Source organism: Aedes albopictus, chromosome 3, assembly GCF_035046485.1.
Source record: "Aedes albopictus strain Foshan chromosome 3, AalbF5, whole genome shotgun sequence".
NCBI lineage: Eukaryota > Metazoa > Arthropoda > Insecta > Diptera > Culicidae > Aedes > Aedes albopictus.
Window position 1 is genome coordinate 159,215,320 of NC_085138.1, and position 20,550 is coordinate 159,235,869.

Here is a 20,550-nt window from a genome sequence, read left to right on the forward strand (position 1 = left end):
TAGTGCCCCTCATGAGAAAATTGCTAAAACCGATGTTTTCCCACATTAACTCCCATACAAAATTCAAATGAGTTAAGCACCGCCCAAATGTTAACGGATTTAGCTGAAAATTTGACCAGAGCATCGTGGCGTCATATAGAACGAAATGAGAAGGGGGCCCATCGAACTTTTTGACATGTGGTATTTTGAGCCACGCTATTATTTGCGGGAAGGTCAAATCGCTGATACTTGAGGACAAAGGGAGTAGTGAGGATCACTCGGGAAGCTGGCTACGAAGGAAGGTGGACTCCCCAAAGCGAATTATCTATGTTCGTTGCTGTAGGTTACGCACATCACCTCGAGGGAGCGATGTGCACTAGCCCCTCTCTGAAGCAATGCCTTCTTGATGGTTCCGGAGAGACGAAGGGTTTGGCGACCTTGGGATTGTTGCTTAGTGGGTCGCAGAAAGAGCAGTACTGGTTTTTACTTTTGTTGTAGAAGACGATCCTTAACCCCCCACTACCTGAACCACCCTGTTCAGGTGTCTGTTGAGCAGATTATCTCCTATGGCTTAGAAGAAAAAAAAAAAACAATCCCTCCCTTCCCCTAATGTTGGACGCACCATGTGAACTTTCTTTAACCAATAACCATGATTATCAAGCGAAATCCTTGTGAAAGTGGCTGTATATATTTACAAATTTACAAACCCTCCGGACATTTCAAATATCCCCGTTCGAACAGGAAAGGCAACAATCGATCCACAACTTCGACAAATTTTTCGTTGTGATATAACTTTCTTCTGAACGCTTCACCTTCCGGCTCCGATGAAGACATAAGGTCCATGCTTAATTCTCCCACCTTACTGTAGGTAATCATTGGTATCGCCTCTATAATAAGGAGTGCCGCCAAAAACCCGTGTCTCTCGATGTCTGCTTGCAAACTTTCTAACGAAGGCGACAAGTCGGAGTGGTTCAATGTGTCAAACGCATCCTTTAGTTCCTGGTGGTAATACTCGACGAGCTCATCAAATCCATTGAGAATTTCGTGTACTTCAACCGTGCACAGGACGAACTCTAGGAAGTCGAACGTGAAGCTTCCAAAAAAGGCAATCTGAAAGTCGATCTGGAATAGAAGGACTCGGTAATAAGTATACTAATTTGTCGGTTATAGATTCACAGCAGATTTTACCATTAGAAGATCGCTGTCACCAAACATCACGTTATTCATCCAGAGATCACCGTGGTTCAAGACATTGAAGTCTATGTCATTCAAGCGAAACAATTTTGCTCCGGAGACATAAGGATTTGCGTTCCATTGATTCTGAAAATATACTGATAAGATTCTTACATGTACGGATTGGAATTGAGCACTTACTATCAAATCCAAGAACTGACTAGATACGTTGCGATCCTTCATGCTCGCCACCAAGGACTTGAACAGATTCCCAATATAAGCCTCACTGTCGCCCGCTGTTGCTTCATCGTACATACCGGTTTTGAAAGACTTGGAATATGATCCATTCTGAAGCAGAGAGATTAATTTCAAATTGTTTATGAGAGATGTATTTGATTGTTCAATACTTGTTTGTAGTACACAGCAGATGCGGCATGGAACTTGGCCAGTTTGGACAACACTGTTCTACTGTCCGACAAACTCAACCGATTGCAACAGTCCTTCATTTCATATCCAGATGCGATCAGATCCTCCAATACCATCACCGTGAATGGCGTTGCAACTGCTTTGAAGAATCTACAATCATAAAAATCGCGTTTTTTTTTTGCTTTTTACCAGTAATTGACAGACGTACCTAGGCCCAAACTGAACTTCATGTTGAAATAACTGTTCAAACTCCGGAATTAGCTTCTGGTACGCTTCAATCTCCTTGTCGAAAACGTTGAACTTCTCCACCCAATCCCCACCGAACACATCGCTGGACTTCTCCTTCACGACGTACGATTTGCGCTCACATTTTCCATTCTTGAACTCGACATCTACCTTGACACGGTGTAGCAGGGACATGAAACCCGACTGCTTACCGGTGGCATCGTTAACTTCCAAGTTGCGCAAGCAGAATTCATCCTTCGAAAGCCCTAAATCTTGTGATACCACATCCCGGAAGAAGTCCAAATTCCGCCAACCTTCAGCAGCCTCGCCGGCGTTGTTGAGTGCGATTATTTCGCCAGTCGAAGTCATTGCAGAGTGAGACGCACGTGAGGCTGTTGATAGGTGCGCGGCTAAATTGATACTGATAACATTTTATGTATGCGCGGTCCTCCGGCGTTTTGCGGTCAGTGTCTAGGTCTGCGTTCATTGGCAGATGGAGACTTCTCACAGAGTTTACTCTGTTCATGATTAGTCAATTTAGATCGCATTGAGCTGATTGCGATTTGCTGAGAACTCTTCAAATTTTTAGATAGCATGTAGTACGCACTAATTTCGAAGCAATCCAAAAAAAATGTTATTTGATCTAACCCCGGGACAAAGTTGAGAAACTGATGATCAAAACGTGATATGGATTTAATTTATATAAAGTAATTCGTAAACCAATTGTTGAACGGTTAGTGAATAATGGTAAAATATCCATTGAACGTCTAGATCAAGTCATTTCCTATACTTCCCATCGAGCTTCATTTACTATTAGAAAATAGAACATTTGTATCGGAAGTCTGGAACCCAAATGTTGAACGCTTCCTTCGTCAGAATTTCATTACCAAATTGCATGGAAGTTTCAGAAGGGTTTCAGAGGAGTTCCTGAGGATTCCTTGGGGCTTCTAAGAAGGGTGCCAGGGATGTTTCATAGGAGTTCCAAGCAGGGATTGGCGGCATGCACCGTGCGGTGCGAAAAAAGCGTGTGTTTCACACAATCGCAGGTGCTCGTCTCCCGTTTTGCCGAGAGACAAGAGACGTATGAGTGAGAGCTTTCGTAATTGTGCGAGAGACAATCGCAGCACTAGCTCTACGGCGCAGGGAGTAATGCGCGGTGCTTGGGACTCTGCTCGTCTCCAAACAGAAAAAAACAATTAATAAACTAATTGAAGAGTTTATATTTTCGGCAAAGTTGTTAAGCTTGTCAAGGGCTGACAAGTGATGGATCGTTTGATTCGAAATTTTTCCAATCATGCGTAGTATCAAGCCAAGTGCAAAGCACAGAGACAAGCACCGAGAGAGTGCATACGACAGAGCGTGAGAGACAGGAGAGCTCCAGCGCGCGGCAAAGTAAGCGAGCAACACACAACCGATTGCGCGTACTCGTCTCCTTCTAGTTTGTTGTGCTGTCTCGTAGCAGAGTGTGCGGCACGCAAAGAGTTTTGAGTCGCACCCTATCCCTGGTTCCAAGGTGTATCAAGGCTTTTCAGGGGCTTTCAGGATGGCTCCAAAGTGTTTTCGGAGAATTCAGAGGAGATTTAAAGGGCTTTCATGAATATTTCAGGGTATTTTAGAGCGTTGAAAAGTTCAAGAGGATATCAAAGATATATCCCTAGAAATGTTCTAGAAACACTGTGGGAAGACCTGGAATACCACGGAACGCCTCTGAAACCCATTGAAACGTCCTGAAACTCTCTGATACCTTCTAACAGCCCTGGAATTCCCTGAAACCACTTCAATACTCCTGAAACGTCCCTGAATTTCCATGGAACACCCATGAAACCCCCTTAGGCTTCCTGGAACGCTACGCTCCTGAAGTCGTTTGAAAATCCCTGGAATACTCCTGGAACGCTCATAGGACTCCCTTAAACTCATAGAACCCCTGTGGAACGCCTCTGGATACCTTTGAGATCCCCTGAAATACATTGGAACACGCCTGGAGCCCCCCAATACCCCATGTAACTACCCAAAAACCCCTTTAATAAACCCCCTGCAACACTCCTGAAGCCCTCTGAAACCTCTTGGAACATCACTCGAACGCTTGAAACCCTCTGAAGCCATATGGCGTTATGGTCTGTTCGTTGATTTTAGAGCAGCAAACGGTTTTGTGAAAAGAAATGTAGCTTGGTAGAGAATGTCTAAAGAGGCTTTTACGATGAAACCAATAAGGCTCACACATATGTGCAACACTGGATGAACCAAAATCAAGTGCTCCAATAGCAGACAAGGTGTCTAAGTCGTAAGTAACCAAGTACGTAGTGAAGCTGAGTGATGCTCTTACAAATTTACTGTTCAACTTTGCCTTTTGAAATTTTACCGAAAATCACCCAAGGGTTTCTAAAATTCCATTACCCAGTTCTTAAAAAAAGAAGCAGTCATTTACATTCCTTGGAAATTCATTGACCTTCCGTAACTTGCGCGGTTGGCCACCACCGTCAGCACCACGCTAATGCAGAGAACAAAAATTGAAATTCTTACAACTTGTTGTACAAAATACAACAGAGCGATCCCTCGAGGGTTAAGGAATTTTTCCAATAGTTTATTCTGAAAATGCATCGATTTTGGGAGAATTTAATCGGTAATTTCTGCGGATGTAGTATTCTTTAGAATTTTTTCGGCAAATTCTGTTGAGATTTCGTTCTAGAACTTCTTTGTGAATTCATTTCTGAACTCCTTGACAATGCCTTAGGAAATTTGTTCAAAAATGCCTTACAGCATTTTTATTTTGATTTCTTTGGAAATTTCAATAAATATTTATTGAGGTACTCCTTCAGCAGCTACTTTCTAATTTATTCCTGGATTTTTTTTCTTTGAAATTTTTTAAAAAATGCCTCCAACAATTGCGTTTGATATTTTTTTATTGAAAACCCTTTTTTTGGTATTTCCCTTCTGGAATTCCTTCCTTGAAAATCTCTATGTAAATTCTTTCGGTAATTACTTTAGGAATTGTTCCGGCAGTTCCACCGGAATTTCTTTTGGGAGCTTTTCGAACAACTTTTTGAAAACTTAATTATTTGAGAATAACTTTGGAAATATTTTCCAACTTTGAACAAATATTTGGAAGACATCTTGGCGGAATTCCTACAGTGATTCCCGGTGTGATAACCTGGAGGTATTCCCAGTGAAAATTTTAGTGGAATTCCCAGTAGAATTCCTGGTGGAATTTCTGGTGTAACTTCTAAATGCATTCGCGGTGAAACTCCTAGAGGAATTCAGTGAAACTCCAATTCAGAAGAATTACAAATGGAACTCATGCATGAATTTTTCGTGAAGCTTCTGGAGGGATTCCTAGCGGAACTCTTAGAAGATATGAATCAACATGTATCTTACGCCACAAGCCTCCATCAAATAAAAATCTTTAGCAATGGTTTTTCTTCTTCAGAAAGTTTTATAATGTATACCAAACAGAAAACCAAGATTACTTCGGAAATGAATGTAAATAGAAGACGATCTAAAACAGTTAAAAACTTTTATTCCATCCCGTCTACCAGAAACCCTTTCTCCCACATAAAAGGCATCAGTTTTTCGATCATCTTAACAAATCGGGCATTTGTAAAAAGTTTCCTCCTAAATTCAACCCCTGCAGGCTCCATCGATCCCAGCAGATCCATGTCCAGCTCCAGATCGGGCATGGCCAACATCATTGCCAGCCCTTCCATGGAAGTGACGCAAACCAGAAATCCATGAGCCTGGATGTCCGCATGAAGTTCTTGAAGCGACGGGCTTGGAGTTTTGGCGTTCAGCTTTTGCATCCCTTCCACCAGATGCCGATGGTAGTGATCGATCAAGTGGTCGAACTGTTCTGTTCGTACATCAAGCGAAGCCGAGTTTATAATGAAGTAGAGCAAGTCGAACGAGGGCGATCCGTAGAATGATATCTGGTAGTCAAGCTGAAATGGATCAAGTTTAGTGAACGTTTCCGTGAGCATGCTTCACTTACTCACTAAGAGAAGATCATGGTCATTGAATTGAATGTTGTTAATCCAAACATCTCCGTGATTCAATACGTTGAACTTCGCTGGATCCAACTTGAATAGTTGACTGGTTTTTGAGTAGATTTTGCCTCTCATCGGTTTCTGCAATTAGTACAGATTCTCAGTTGTCGAAACAATTGACACTAGATAGTCACTTACGAGAGCTTCGATGATTTGCGCTGAATACCCGAGCTCCTCCAACGCCTGTAGATACGAATCGAACAAAGGGGCATAGTACTGTTCGAACTCCGCTATCAACGCTTCAGAGAACATGCCATCCTTGAAGTCGTCTGGGTAGGGACCATTCTTAAAGAAATATTTCAGAATTCAGAGAATGCTGCTCATAAGCTGGAACACAACATAAATGCAGTCATACCTTCTCATGATACACTACTGAAGCAACGTGAAATTTGGCTAATTTCTTCAGAACTGTTTCGCAATCCTGCTGGCTTAATCCATCGTTGCATTCCTTCATTCTGTAACCGGTCAGTTTCAAATCCTCCATCACAATGACAGTGAATGGAGTTGACGTGACTTTGAAAACACTAAAAATTTGAAGAAAAACAGGGTTCTGTAAAGACTGTCAGTAGAAATTATCAACCATTCGTAAGCAGTAACTAATTAGGTGACTCCGTTAACCCTCTGAAGCCGGAATTTTTCGAAGCGTTATTATAGAGTTTTTTCAACGTATTTCAGTAGTTTTGATGCTCAACAGCATAAAAAGGGTAGAATATGATGCAAATATTTTTTTCTGGATATCCTAGGCCATCCAAACTGTTCTGGAGTTTAGATCCTGCAGTCCATGTCCAATAAGTATTATGAAAGTTCAATAGACAGTCGGGATATCATAGGTCATCCAAACTATTCTTGAGTTCAGATCCTAAAGTCTATGGGTGTAACGGTAACTTCTTTCATTATACAAAGCTACGATTTGTAATCTTTCATTCCAGTAAGCCTTTTGAAAGTTTAATAGGCAGTATCAGATCAGTCGGGATATCCTAGATCATCCAATCTGTACTTGAGTTTAGATCCCGAAGTCTTCAAGTGCAACGGTAACTTCGTTTATTATACAAAACTACGATTTGTATTCTATCATGTTCAGTAAGCCTTCTGAAAGTTCAATAGACAGTATCAAATTAGTTGAAATATCCTGGGTCATCCAAACTCTTCTTGAGTTTAGATCATACAGTCAACGGGTGTAACGGTAACTTCTTTCATTAAGCAAAGCTCCGATTTGTATTCTATCATATCCAGTAAGTGTTCTAAAAGTTCAATAGACTGTATCAGATCAGTCGGAATATCCTCGACAATCCAAGCTGTTCTTGAGTTTAGATTCTGAAGTCTACGGATGTAACGGTAATTTATTTTTTATTTAAATCTACGATTTGTATTCTATCATGTCTGTGGTATTGTACATTGATTAATAAAGCAATGAACTATGAACTAAACAATTATAGGATGATTATTTTATTGGACACAGGAAAGTGACAATACGTATGGGAGCCAATGCGTGTGTCCTCCAGTGAAGTCGCTGTCAGGCTGCTTCCTTCAACTATCGGCCTACTAAGTATGATCGGAATCACCACATCTCCCTTTTTCTACCAATTGATCGTGGAAGTAATCTCCGTGCCTGAGGACTGCGGACTGAAATTTGACAGCAGCCAGGCTACTGCCAAACCTCCAAAATGATCAGAGTGTGCCTGGATGCAAGTTCGGTTTGCTTGGTCACGCTAAAACAAGTGAAACGTTAAATGACACACAAACTTTGCCACCAGATACGAAAATGTTTTTCTAACGTTTATTTATTTGAAAATTTTGTGTGAAACTTGTCCAATGTTTGCAAATTATTTTTCCAAGCCTACACAGGACCAAATCAGCTGAATATATACGTTTGATTGTAAGTTTTGCTGTTATTCATCTGTTTAAACATTGTGTGGAGTAGTTTATGCGTGCACTTTTAAATAAATCTCCATAGAGATAAGCAACTCAACAACGGGGAGCACTGGAAGAAAACGTACGCGCTCAAATTGAATGAACAAAAACGTTGAGTCCGCACACCTCAGCTCCGTGCTAGGAAGGTTGAATCATCTTAGGAGGAAGAAGACGTGTCGGTGCCCAACCTTGGTGGTGCATCGGGTTGCAGGATCTATAACGGATGACGTCTTCTCATAAGACTTTGCTTGCCGATTGATCCTCCTGATATGCCCGATATTTCTTCCAAGAATGCTTCCAAAAACAGGATCTATAAGTTTCACATGACCTCATCCTCCCTTCACGACTTTGTAATCTATATTGCTAAATATCGGAGTGACTATTCTGGATGATATGAGATTTTCTTCATTGATTTCTCCCAGGCTTCCGCCAGAAATTTTATTCAGGGATTCAATTATTATTCCCGAAATTCATTTAGGCAGTCCTAAGGAGATTCCAGCTTAATTTTATAGATCGACTAGCTGTCCCGGCAGACGTTGTACTGCCATTTTGGTTGTGGCTGTTTGACAACTGTTGTGGGGTCATTACAGCATCGCACTCTAGATTGATTTTATTGTGATCGTTTTGAATTGCTGCCCTGCTCATAATAATTTCAGTAATTTCACAATTGTTTTCAATTTTAGGTGATTTTCGTAACTTTTTATGCATATAAACACAGCCACCATGAATACGAATCTAACCATGCAAGATTCATTCTGATCGGTTCAGCCGTTCGTGACTTTTGTTGCCTCAAAGGGAAGTCAAACTCATTTTTATATATATAGATGTGCGAGCAGACAGTGCGAACGGCGATGATTTCCTTCTTCACTCCGAAACACTTCTCGACCATCAGCTTCTTCTTGGACACTTTGTAGATATCCAAGTGGCGGAAGCTCTTGGACAGCTTTCCGCGGGGTCCGTACACCGTCCGGCCGAGTCGCTGCTGTTCGAGAAATCCATGGCGTAGCTTTGCATACCGACAGGCGAAAGGAAAGGAGGCGGAACAGATCCGGTAGGGGTCGTGGACGTTGTGGAACCTTTCCCATAGTTCGAGGAGAATCCATCCCGACTGTTGCCCGATGACTGGTGATCTAAATTCGGGGATCGCCTCATCAACATCGAACTGTCATGTCCGGGAAACATCTTCTGCATCACGATTGATAACATGGCCGAACGCAGAGGGGAAACATCCTCTGGCAGCTTGTTGAATGGAAGTGAGAAATTGTTACCACCAGTCGGCGACTGTGCCATTGGAGAGTGGAGTTGTAGGCGCCGAAGAAGACGAAGGATGAGATTCTTGCTTCAGCTTTTCAATATCACTTCCACCGGCATGGCCACTTCCCAATGAGCCACCACCGGAAGATCGGGCAGAGAGTTTCGGGATTTCTACTGGGATACCTTCAGGGATTCCTCTGGGATTTCCGCCAAGATTTCTTTAGAGATTTTTTTGGATTTCTGGGTTGTCTTCCGGGATGCTTTCAGGGACTTTTCCCGGGTTTCCTTCGTGGATTGCTTTCGGAATCAAAGAATTACTCTCATGATTTCGCCATACAGATTCCCGTTTCATCTTTATTGCGTGATGGCTGTACCGGTCAAGGTACCGGCTTCATTTTACTGCCGACAGGATTCATCTCTCTGGGTTTCATTTTTGGAAACATTTCGATCCATACTCGTGTTATAGGCAGTCCATGATCGTATCCCAGTAGAAATCCCGAAATTCTCTGCCCGATCTTCCGGTGGTGGCTCATTGGGAAGTGGCCATGCCGGTGGAAGTGATATTGAAAAGCTGAAGCAAGAATCCCATCCTCGTCGCCATTTGTGGTATTGTACATTGATTAATAAAGCAATGAACTATGAACTAAACAATTATAGGATGATTATTTTATTGGACACAGGAAAGTGACAATACGTATGGGAGCCAATGCGTGTGTCCTCCAGTGAAGTCGCTGTCAGGCTGCTTCCTTCAACTATCGGCCTACTAAGTATGATCGGAATCACCACAATGTCCAATAAGTCTTCTGAAAGTTCGACAGACAGTTGCAGATCAGTCGGGATATCCTAGGTCATCCAAACTGTTCTTGAGTTTTGATCCTAAAGTCTGATCCTAAAGGTGTAACGGTGACTTTTTTCATTATACGAAGCTATGATATGTAATCTATGATGTCCAGTTAATCTTTTGAAAGTATAATAGGCATCATAAGATCAGCTGGGGTCATCCAAAATATTATGATGTCTAAAATCTAGCATTTACAGCAATTGAAGCTTCTGTTTTGGTGATATAGAGTTATGTTACATTATCTATTCTACTTACTGTAACTCAAAGAATATAATCAGAGACTATGAAATAGCTTCAGAATCGTACTCATTGTCATGCAATATATTACATGGAGTCTACAATCGTAATAATATCTTTTTTGTTATTTTGTGTTGCACAACAAGTGTAGGCCTGAGGCTATGGTTTCCGGTGTGGTTTGGTTGATCTGGAAAAACTCAAAAGTATCTTGGAATGACTCATAAAATGCCATCCCAACGTCCGGTCACATTGTGGGAATAACTGCTGTTGCTGTCAAGAGCTAAACATCAAGACAGTTTGGACGACCCTAAATGTCCAAAGGTTTATAATAATATCTAGTAGACTTCAGGTTGGTCCAAAAATGCATGGATTATGCAACGTTATTCAGTATATCAAATATGGTCGCTGTTACTAGTGTAGACCTGAAGTTCTGAACTCCAAGATTAATCTGGAATATCCCTATAGTGTATCTGAATTACATTTAAAATTCCAAGAGCTTCACGGATTTCAGCAGATTATGCAATGCTATTATTTATGGCGAAAACACAAAAAATATTCTTGTAGATTTAAACGACTTCATTATAGACCAGTTTGGACGGCCCTCAATGTCCCAAAGGTTTGTAATAATATCTAGCAGACTTCAGATTTATCCAATAACCGCGGTTGATTATGCAACGTTACTCAGCAGCATAGCAGATATGGCTATTGTTACGAGTGTAGACCTGATGTTCTGAACTCTAAGGTAGTTTGACTGACCTAGAATATGCCTATAGTATCTCTAAATGATATTTGAGGTTTGAAGGGTTCACGTATTCCAGCAGACTATGCAATGCTATTATTTAGGCGAAAACATATGAAGTTCTTCTTGCAGAATTGAACGACTTCGTTATAAGGCAGTTTGGACGACCCTGAATGTCCCAAAGGTTTATAATACTATCCAGTAGACTTCAGGTCGGTCCAGTAGCCGTGGTTGATTATGCAACGTTACTCAGTATAGTAGATATGGCTACTGTTACGAGAGTAGACCTGAAGTTCTGAACTCCAAGGTAGTTTGGTTGACCTGGAATATCCCTATACAGGTACAAATTCGTATAAACGCACATACTTCTTATAAAATTCTCTCCAAGTTGTTGCATAATAAAATTTATGATAATAGTTCAATGAGTATCACTAATAATAGTAATAACAGATATGCGTATTGATATTACTAAATTAGCAATACTGTATCAATAACAATAGCGCCAAAATCGAAAAAAGTGTGTTTAAACGAATTTTCCTGCAAAAAATAGATAATTATTCCTTCTAAGCCGAAAAGAGAGATGAGTTTGTGGAATAGGAGTGTTCACGGTGCGGTTTCGGAGTCAGTTTGGCTTTCTATTCCGCAGAACCATTACCTGTTCTGTGGCTTAGTTGGTTAAAGCGCCGGTCTAGCGAATACGGAGTCGTGGGTTCGAATCCCACCAGAACGCGATTTTTTTTCACAAATTTCATCTCTCAATTTGCCAATTAGCAACATTTCGTGCCTTCTAATTACAAGCTTTTCCAGTATGTTTCAGACATACCAGCTAATCTGGTAAAATGCCAGTAAAATGGGCAATATGTATCATTGAATTATTCCTTTATAAAAATACAACGAATTGATGAGAATTTCTGGCAACTTTAGTAGATTACGCAATTGGCCTTCAAGTAAAGTTTGTGGTTCAAAAATCAAGTGCGTTTCAACGAATTTGTACCACTGTAGTGTCTAGAAATGACATTATAGATTTTAAGAGCATCATAGATTCCAGTAGATTATGTAATGCTATTATTTATGAGGAATTCCACGGAGTCATGTCAGTCGATCCTGAGCGACCATTTCAAAAATATCTGAAACTTTGCACAGTTTTTCAATTTCATCTAAATCGTCATTTTTCGATATCAAACCTTCATATTCACTCACGACTAACTTTTCAGAAGGGTGTATGCTAAAACAGCTCAAAAATATTCTAAAAGCTGTACAGCAAAAACGGATTTTTCGATTGTTATGAATTTTTCAGCAAAGTTAGATAACTAAATGATGATTCCTTAGAAAATATACACTGTAAAAAATTTATTTTTTTACTTAAAAAAAATATGATTTTTGTCACAAAAACTCAAATATCTCAAAACCCTATCTTTTTACCAACGTTAATTTTTTAGGGGAAATGGCCCTTTATATCAGCTATCTACCATAAAATTTTGGTGATGGTAAACTGATAAACAAAAACGTTATGACATTTCAAACATTTCACAATTTTTACATTTAGTAACAAAAACAATTTTTTTTCTGTGTAAATTATTTTGAGAATTATTTTTTGATGCTGATTTTATTGTAAAGGCTACCGCCTGAATTAAACAAGTTGTTTTCATGATACTTTTGTTTGATTATTCATAATTTCTATAGTATCTATTTGAAACTTAGACGCGATCCAGTGTTTTGATCAAAAATATTGAGAGTGTCATACTTTTTATTGTACGTGACTGGTGAAAAAATCCCTTGATAGTGTTGAAAAGCTGTTGATTATAAGAAAAATGGAATTAAACTTATTTTTAAGACAAAAGCTGTATAATAAAAGTTTTATATACGCGTATACGTCTAGTTTATCTTCAAAAAAATACCTCTTAGAGAACAGACTTTATGATCGGAAGAATGCGAGTAACTTCAACAACAACAAATGCATGAGAGTTACCTACCACGCCCAGTTCACACTACCCCCACCTGGTGGAAATGTTTCACGAAATACTGCGATGTGCAATATCGTCATCAGAAGGCGCTAGTGTGAAACGTCAAACGCAAAGAAAAATGATGGGCACTCTTCTGGTTATGAAAGCCACAACCAAGATTCAAAATGATCGTTAAAGGCGTGGTCAATGAAAATTTCGCCAGTGTTACGTTTGTTTGTCTGTATACATACCATGACAATGCTCACGAAAAAGCAAAAAAAAAAATACTACCGCTATGGATATTAAATAGTAAATTTTTTCTTCAGCCAAGCAAACAACACCAAACTAGTCAGTTAAAACTAATAAGTGATTTTGTTTATTATAATCTAACGAACAACATGAACAGTCGCTTTCTCAAAGGTCTTCAACTCAACTCACTCTTGTAGACCGTTTGATGAAAAAAAATGATCAAAGGAGTTACGAAATCTCACCGAAAGCACCATAGATAATCTGAAAGAGACTGGTTATGCCCAAATTGAATCCAAATTTACGCATTTGCACGTCCTGCCGTCTAGACTTTGACAAACGAGCCATCTGTATATCATCGGTAAAGCAGGGCGTAGGAAGTTCGAAAACGACAACAACTGAGAAATTGCCAGAAGTGCTAAGTGCAGAGAGTCATGTCACCGTACCATCAGCGACATCAGTTTAAACAATTAATCACGCCCCTTGTCAAAAATGCTTTGATATATACTTCAACATCTATACCCATTTCAATATTTTTAACGTTGCAAAACACGCTTTCAACATTCATTTTGAAGAAGAGGGAAAACACTTGTCCTCAAATGTAACAGCAAATAATGAATAAACGACTAATGCGCGGAGGGCGTGATAAAATCGGAACATTACTGTACATATAATATACATAATACATATTGCGACATTTGCACCCATTTAGACTCGGCCGAAATTCATTATCATCACAGTCGAATTTCGCACACGACTTCGCAGCGGCTGGCATACACAAGTTCGGTTGAGTTCATGACAAGGGAGTCGGATGCACAACAGGTAAACAAAATAATTTTTGATTAGTGTGAAATTTCGCTGGGAAATGATGATTCAGTGGATTCTCAAATAATCACAGTAGTCTAAACATTAATGAGAAACCCAATAATAAAAACAGCTTGTTTTACTCACGCAAGGCCATTAACAATAAAATCAGCATCAAACTGCGATTTCCGGCCGAAATAAAGGCAGGAACAAATCTCATTTTCTTCTTTTGTCACAGCGCTCGTTGACTCGTTAAGGGGGAGGATGATAAATAATAAATGTATTCGATGGAAAAATATCCAAACAATTAGGCAACATAGATAAACTCATCGGATTTATTAAGAAAGTTTCTGTGGAACTCGAATTACACCTTAAATTTGTTGATTTTCTTGAACATTTTATTTGTGCCCCCCTCAAAATGTTGAATTCCGACCAAAATTTTCCGAGGGGGCGGTGACATAAGAGAAAATCGAAATTTGTATTAGCCTAATTTACACTAAAAAAAATTATTACTAAATGTGAAAATTGTGAAATGTTTGAATTGTCATAACTTTTTTGTTTATTAGTTTATCATCACCAAATTTTTATGGTAGATTGATAATACAATGGACTGTTTTCCCTAAAAAAATTGCGTTGGTAAAAAGATAGGGTTTTGAAATATTTGAGTTTTTGTGACAAAAATGATATTTTTTAATGTTAAAAAAGATTTTTTTTCACAGTGTATATTTTCTTAGGAATCACCATTTAGTTATCTAACTTTGCTGAACAATAAAATCAGCATCAAACTGCGATTTCTGACCGAAATAATTTACACAGAAAAAAATATTTACCAAATGTGAAAATTGTGAAAGGTTTGAAATGTTATAACTTTTTTGTTTATTAGTTTACCATCACCAAATTTTTATGGTAGATTGCTAATACAATGGACCGTCTTCCCTAAAAAAATTGCGTTGGTAAAAAGATAGGGTTTTGAGATATTTGAGTTTTTGTGACAAAAATGATATTTTTAATGTTAAAAAAGATGTTTTTTTCACAGTGTATATTTTCATAGGAATCACCATTTAGTTATCTAACTTTGCTGAAAAATTCATAGCAATCGAACGAACCATTTTGGCTGTACAGATTTTTGAATATTATTGAACCATTTTCACATACACCCTTTCGAAAAGTTAGTCGTGATTCAAAATAAAAATTTGATATCGAAAAATGGCGATTTAGATGGAACTGAAAAACTGTGCAAAGTTTCAGTTCAATAGAAAATCATGAATTAAAAAATTTCCTTAATTTTGATGCTGTTGCTTGGAATCGCTCTTATGACAAAACCACGTAAAATTATTCTTGTAGATTTGAAGGACTTCACTATAGGACAGTTTGAACAACCCTTTATGTCCCAAATATTTACAATAATATCTAGTATACTTCAGATTGGTCGAGTAACCACGGTTGGTTACACAACGTTTCTCAGTATAGCAAATATGGTCACCGTTACGAGAGTAGATTTAAAGTTTTGAACTTCAAAGTAGTTTGACTGACCTGGAATAACCCTATAGTGTCTCTAAATGGCATTTAAGGTTTCAAGAGCTTCATAAATTCCAGTAGATTATGCATTGCTATTATTTATGGCGAAAACACATGAAATTATTCTTGTAGATTCGAAGGACTTTACTTTAGGACAGTTTGGACGACTCTGATTGTCCCAAAGGTTTGTAATAATATCTAGTAGACTTCAGGTCGGTACAGTAACCGTGGTTGATGCAACGTTTCTCAGAATAGCAGATATGGTGGCAACTGTTACGAGTGTAGACCTGTAGTTCTGAACTCTAAAGTAGTTTGGCTGACCTATAATATCCCTAAAGTGTCTCTAAATGACATTTAAGTTTTCAAAAGCTTCATAGATTCCAGCAGATTATGCAATGCTATTGTTTATGGCGAAAACACATAAAATTATTCTTGTAGATTTGAAGGACTCAACTCTAGGACAGTTTGGAACACCTAGAACATCCCAAAATTTAAAACACCTTTTGATCTTCATAACGAAGGTTAAATGAATACATATGAACGTAATCTAGATCCAAATTCAGCTTTAAAAAATATATTCTAATAGAGGACTCAATTTGCCACAACTTTGCTGAAGGCAGTGTTCTGTTTTATGAAATGTGTGATGTGTGAATGTAAACAGCTGTTTTTATGTTGGGGTCAAATATGATCCCTCCGGCTCCAAAGGGTTAAATAAATAAAACGGTTAAGTGCGCCGTTCTCTGCTCGTTATATTACTGAAACACGTTTATACGCAATTTGTGTTCAAATGCGGCATAATTGATTACACTTCACAACACCCACCGTGGTCCAAACTTCACCTCATCACCGACATCCTCCCACAGCTTCTCAAACGCCGGCAACATTGTCGCGTAGACCTCCACCTCCTTCGGAAACGCTCTCATCATATCGACCATCTCCCCGCCAAACGCCTTCTCCGATTTCTCCTTCACGATGAAGCTCAGCTGTTTCAGCTGGCTGTCACCGGTAGCACTGCTGGTTGACTCGTCGCCGCGCACTTGAACGTGAAGCGTGACTCGGTGCATGAGTGACATGTAGCCGGCGGTTTTCTCCGTTGCATTCGCTACGCTCACATCCAATATTGCGAAATCTTCAACCGGCAGTTGCAAATTACTGGAAACCACATCTTGAAAAAAGTCGGCGTTTCTCCAATCAACCACGGTTGTTTTGGTCGACGTAATTTCACAATCGTTGTTCATCGTACTTAGCAGGAGAGATGTGACGAACAGAGCGTTGTGGACTGAACTACGCGTATGATAAGACTGACGCTGAGCGCTGAAATTGGCACGATTATGGAATACACCTAATTCGGCTAGGGTGGTACTTCAATATATGATTATTACTGGAACCACGTTGAACAAGGTGAATAATTCTACCGGTAATATTCTACCGGGTTCCATCCAACATCCAAGTTTGATTGAAACATGATTTCACGAAAAAAAAGAATGTAATGGTGTAGTTCCAAATACATTCTATAATGAAGATCCTCAATATCTGGTATTTTTTTCTGGCTCTATTATAGCACAACTTGTATACTATCTTTGTATTCTTATCCATATAGATACAATGCATCTATAATGAGGTAAAGAGATGAAAAATAAATATTGTCATATGACATTATTACTTAAATGCCGGTGCATCATAAAGTCTATTCCTCTCTGTTTCTCTATTTTTCTTTTACTTTCTCACTCTCATTAGCTCTAACTCACGCTCTGTTGTTGAAATTACTGAAGAAATTGCGGAAGAAATCTCTAGAAAAACTCTGGAAGTAATTCTTGGTTGGATCCCGGAAAGGACAAATGTCGTTAGAAATCCAGCAAGGTCCTGGCAAAATCATGGAATACATCTGGGCGGAAACTTGGGAGAAATTATAAATTGATTCCTGGAGAAATCCTGGAGGAATTCTTCACATGAAAATTCCGGAAGGAATCATTGAAAGTATTCCGACAGGAATTCTTGAAGAATCACGAAAGACAACACTGACGGAATCCCGGAATTAATCATCGAAAGAAGCTCGTCAGAATTCTTAGAAAGATACAAGAGGAATCACTTAAGCAATCCCGAGAGTAATCCCTAGAGAAAGATTCCTTGTAGAAATCCCGGAAGGAATCCCTAAAATCACAGAAGAAACCCATCAAGTAATTCCAGAAGAATTCCCGTAGAGAATCCCTGATTGTATCCTTAAAGAAATCACGAAAGGAATCCCGCAGGAATCTCGGCAGATATTCTTGAAAGAATAATTGAAGCAATCCTTTAATGAATGCCAAAAAACAGAAAGAATTTTCGAAGACACCAGGGCAGGAAGCCTTGCACGAATACCCAAAAGAATCCCGTCAAAATTCCCTGGAAAGGCTCTACAGAAATCCTTTACGAAATCCCGAAAGGGATCTTTGAAGAAATTCGAGCAGTAATTCCTGAAGAAATACTGACTTGAATACCTGATTAATTCTCGGCAGAAATCTTTAAAAGATTAACACGAAGAGTCCGCGAAGTAATTCCAGCAAGATCCCTGAAGCAATACCGACTAGAATTCTTGCAGGTTTTCTAAAGCAATTCTTGCAGAAATCTCTGAGAAGAGCCCTAGTGCACAGTGTTCGAAATCGATGATTATGCGATCAAAATTAAATAACTTTTTTTAGGTTGGTTCTAGAGGTTTGGCGTGTTCTACAAAGTTTTTCTGCATGTTAAAAGGCGTCTTCTGATAAAATGTAATTAATGATTAATCCCCCTAGAAGTGAGATAAAAATTTTATTTTTTCAAAAAAAAAAAATTTAGATGTTTGACGTCTTCGGCAAAGTTGTAGCTCATAATAAGAGAAAAAACTTCGTAGAACATGTCAAAACTCCACCTCTTACGGTTTTCGAGATATGGAGCGTTTTGTGCGAAGTACCCCTAAAACTAGTTTTTTCAGTGTAGCTTTAACAGATAAAATCCTACAGTTTTGTGACCTTCTACAAACTTGTTCAGAACGTCAAAATACACATTTCATCCGAAGATGTCAAGTCATTATATCCTAAAACATAAATGTTATAGGCAAATTTATCATATTTTAAGGTGTACTTTCACCTTAAGTAACTATTTCCGGCGCAAAATGGCGCAGATGGCTCAGTCGGTAGGTGAAAGATTAGACTTTTTGCTATCTCTTGAGAGTGGAAAGCCTCGTGGGCAATAGTGGGAAAGGTGTTTTAAATACAAGGCAAAAACGTATTATTTTGCCTGTAATACTGTAAAAATATATAAAAAAAATATAATTAAGATGCCCGCAGTAATTTTTAATGCACTGTGTTGCTTCCGGCCGAATCTTTACAAAGTTTTTGCAGAAAACAGTGAGTTTTTATCAGTAAAAATTGAAAAATCAGTAGGAAATATTGTTATAATCCGAGAGTTATAACTAAAGCTAGTTCTTAATAAAAGTATTTGAATTTCTTCAAACTTATGACAACATATGCTCAAACGATTGACTACCTACCCAATAGTCATACAATTGAAGGGCTATAATGGTTAGAATAGTAAATGCGTTTTGATAAATACTTTCGCAGTTCTAATTGGCTTCTTTAGCGATGTTGAGACACTTCCATATTCTGAATCTGCATGCCAAACTGAGCCAAAATTCAAATTTTCATTAATTTTAGTGCCCGGGACCCTATTTAAAATTCAATTTCAAGTTTGTATGAGAGCGATTTGTCGAATCACCCCTTGCCGCATTTTGTACTAGGCGGAGCTGTCAAGCAGTTGCCCAGCTGTCAAAAGTTGATCAAAAAATCTCTTTGAAGTTGATTTCGAGTACCGAAATAAAGTTCTAAAAATCTGAAAAAATATAGTGGCTCAGAAAATGGTGCTCTTTCGTATAAAATTAAAAAATCAATAAATTTTCCAATATTTAAAAACACTATTAAGATAGTTGTAATTTCGCACTCTTCAATTCACATTTTGACGATTTTCTGATGAAAAGAAAGCAATATATATTTCAATTGCTCCCCAGTTGAAAGTGAAACTCGTGAATTACCCAAAAAGCTGTTAATTTGCTATCGGGCGAATCAAAGCTTCTCCTGATATTTTCCGATACTGTGTCCGAAGTTGAAAAGTCAAACAACAACAAATATAAATATATGAAATCTACTCTGTGTTTTGATGCATATCTTGAACTGTTAAATATTTCCTCTCTCCTATTCCTATCGCTACATAACTTGAATATTGTCTCGAAGAAAAACTTCAAACAGTTAATTTTAAAGTAACTTTATCAGAAATTACCTGACCATCTGATAGTTAACAATATGAATTCAAAATCATCAAAAAATATTCTGTTTGGTAAGCACAACGCTCAAAAATGTTGTAAAATATTTCCGGAAATTACGCAATGCAGTAAAAATTACTGCGGGCATCTTGATTATTATTATTTTTATTTATTTTTCTTGTATTACAGGCAAAATAATAAGTTTATGCCTTGTATTTAAAACACCTTTCCCACTATTGCCCACGAGGGCTTCCACCCTCAAGAGATAGCAAAAAATCTAATCTTTCACCTACCGACTGAGCCATCTGCGCCATTTTGCGCCGGAAATAGTTACTTAAGGTGAAAGTACACCTTAAAATATGATAAATTTACCTATAACTTTTTTGTTTTAAGATATAATGACTTGATATCTTCGGATAAAATGTGTATTTTGACGTTCTGAACAAGTTTGTAGAAGGTCACAAAACTGTAGGATTTTATCTGTTAAAGCTACACTGAAAAAACTAGTTTTAGGGGTACTTCGCATAATACGCTTCATATCTCGAAAACCGTAAGAGGTGGAGTTTTGACATGTTCTACGAAGTTTTTTCTCTTATTATGAGCTACAACTTTGCCGAAGACCTCAAACCTCTAATAAAATTTTTTGAAAAAATAAAATTTTTATCTCACTTCTCGGGGGATTTATCATTAATTACATTTTATCAGAAGACGCCTTTTAATATACAGGAAAACTTTGTAGAACACGCCAAACCTCTAGAACCAACCTAAAAAAAGTTATTCAATTTTGATCGCAAAATCATCGATTTCGAACACTGTGAGTGGAATACCTGCAAAAATCTTGGAGGAACATCGAGAGGAATCGTGGGAGGAATACCGGGAAGAATCTTGCGAGGAATCCTCGAGGGAATCCCGGAAGTAATCCCTGAAGGTATCTCGAGAAAATC

At 38.5% G+C, this 20,550-nt stretch overlaps 2 protein-coding genes across 2 annotated transcripts; both read right to left on the reverse strand.

Annotated features, from left to right (window-relative positions):
* Window positions 1-645: 645 nt before the first annotated feature.
* LOC115264861 (uncharacterized) lies at window positions 646-3,546 on the reverse strand. The gene is made up of 5 exons (XM_029868896.2): window positions 1,787-3,546; window positions 1,560-1,728; window positions 1,354-1,500; window positions 1,168-1,299; window positions 646-1,101 (listed from the first exon to the last, which is right to left on the reverse strand). Exons 1-5 carry the CDS (start codon window positions 2,170-2,172, stop codon window positions 679-681), a joined length of 1,257 nt encoding a protein of 418 aa, XP_029724756.2. The 5' UTR covers window positions 2,173-3,546; the 3' UTR covers window positions 646-678.
* A 1,751-nt stretch (window positions 3,547-5,297) lies between these two features.
* On the reverse strand, window positions 5,298-16,652 carry LOC109422701 (uncharacterized). The gene is made up of 5 exons (XM_062856864.1): window positions 16,156-16,652; window positions 6,196-6,364; window positions 5,979-6,125; window positions 5,790-5,921; window positions 5,298-5,735 (listed from the first exon to the last, which is right to left on the reverse strand). Exons 1-5 carry the CDS (start codon window positions 16,569-16,571, stop codon window positions 5,316-5,318), a joined length of 1,284 nt encoding a protein of 427 aa, XP_062712848.1. The 5' UTR covers window positions 16,572-16,652; the 3' UTR covers window positions 5,298-5,315.
* Window positions 16,653-20,550: the final 3,898 nt, after the last annotated feature.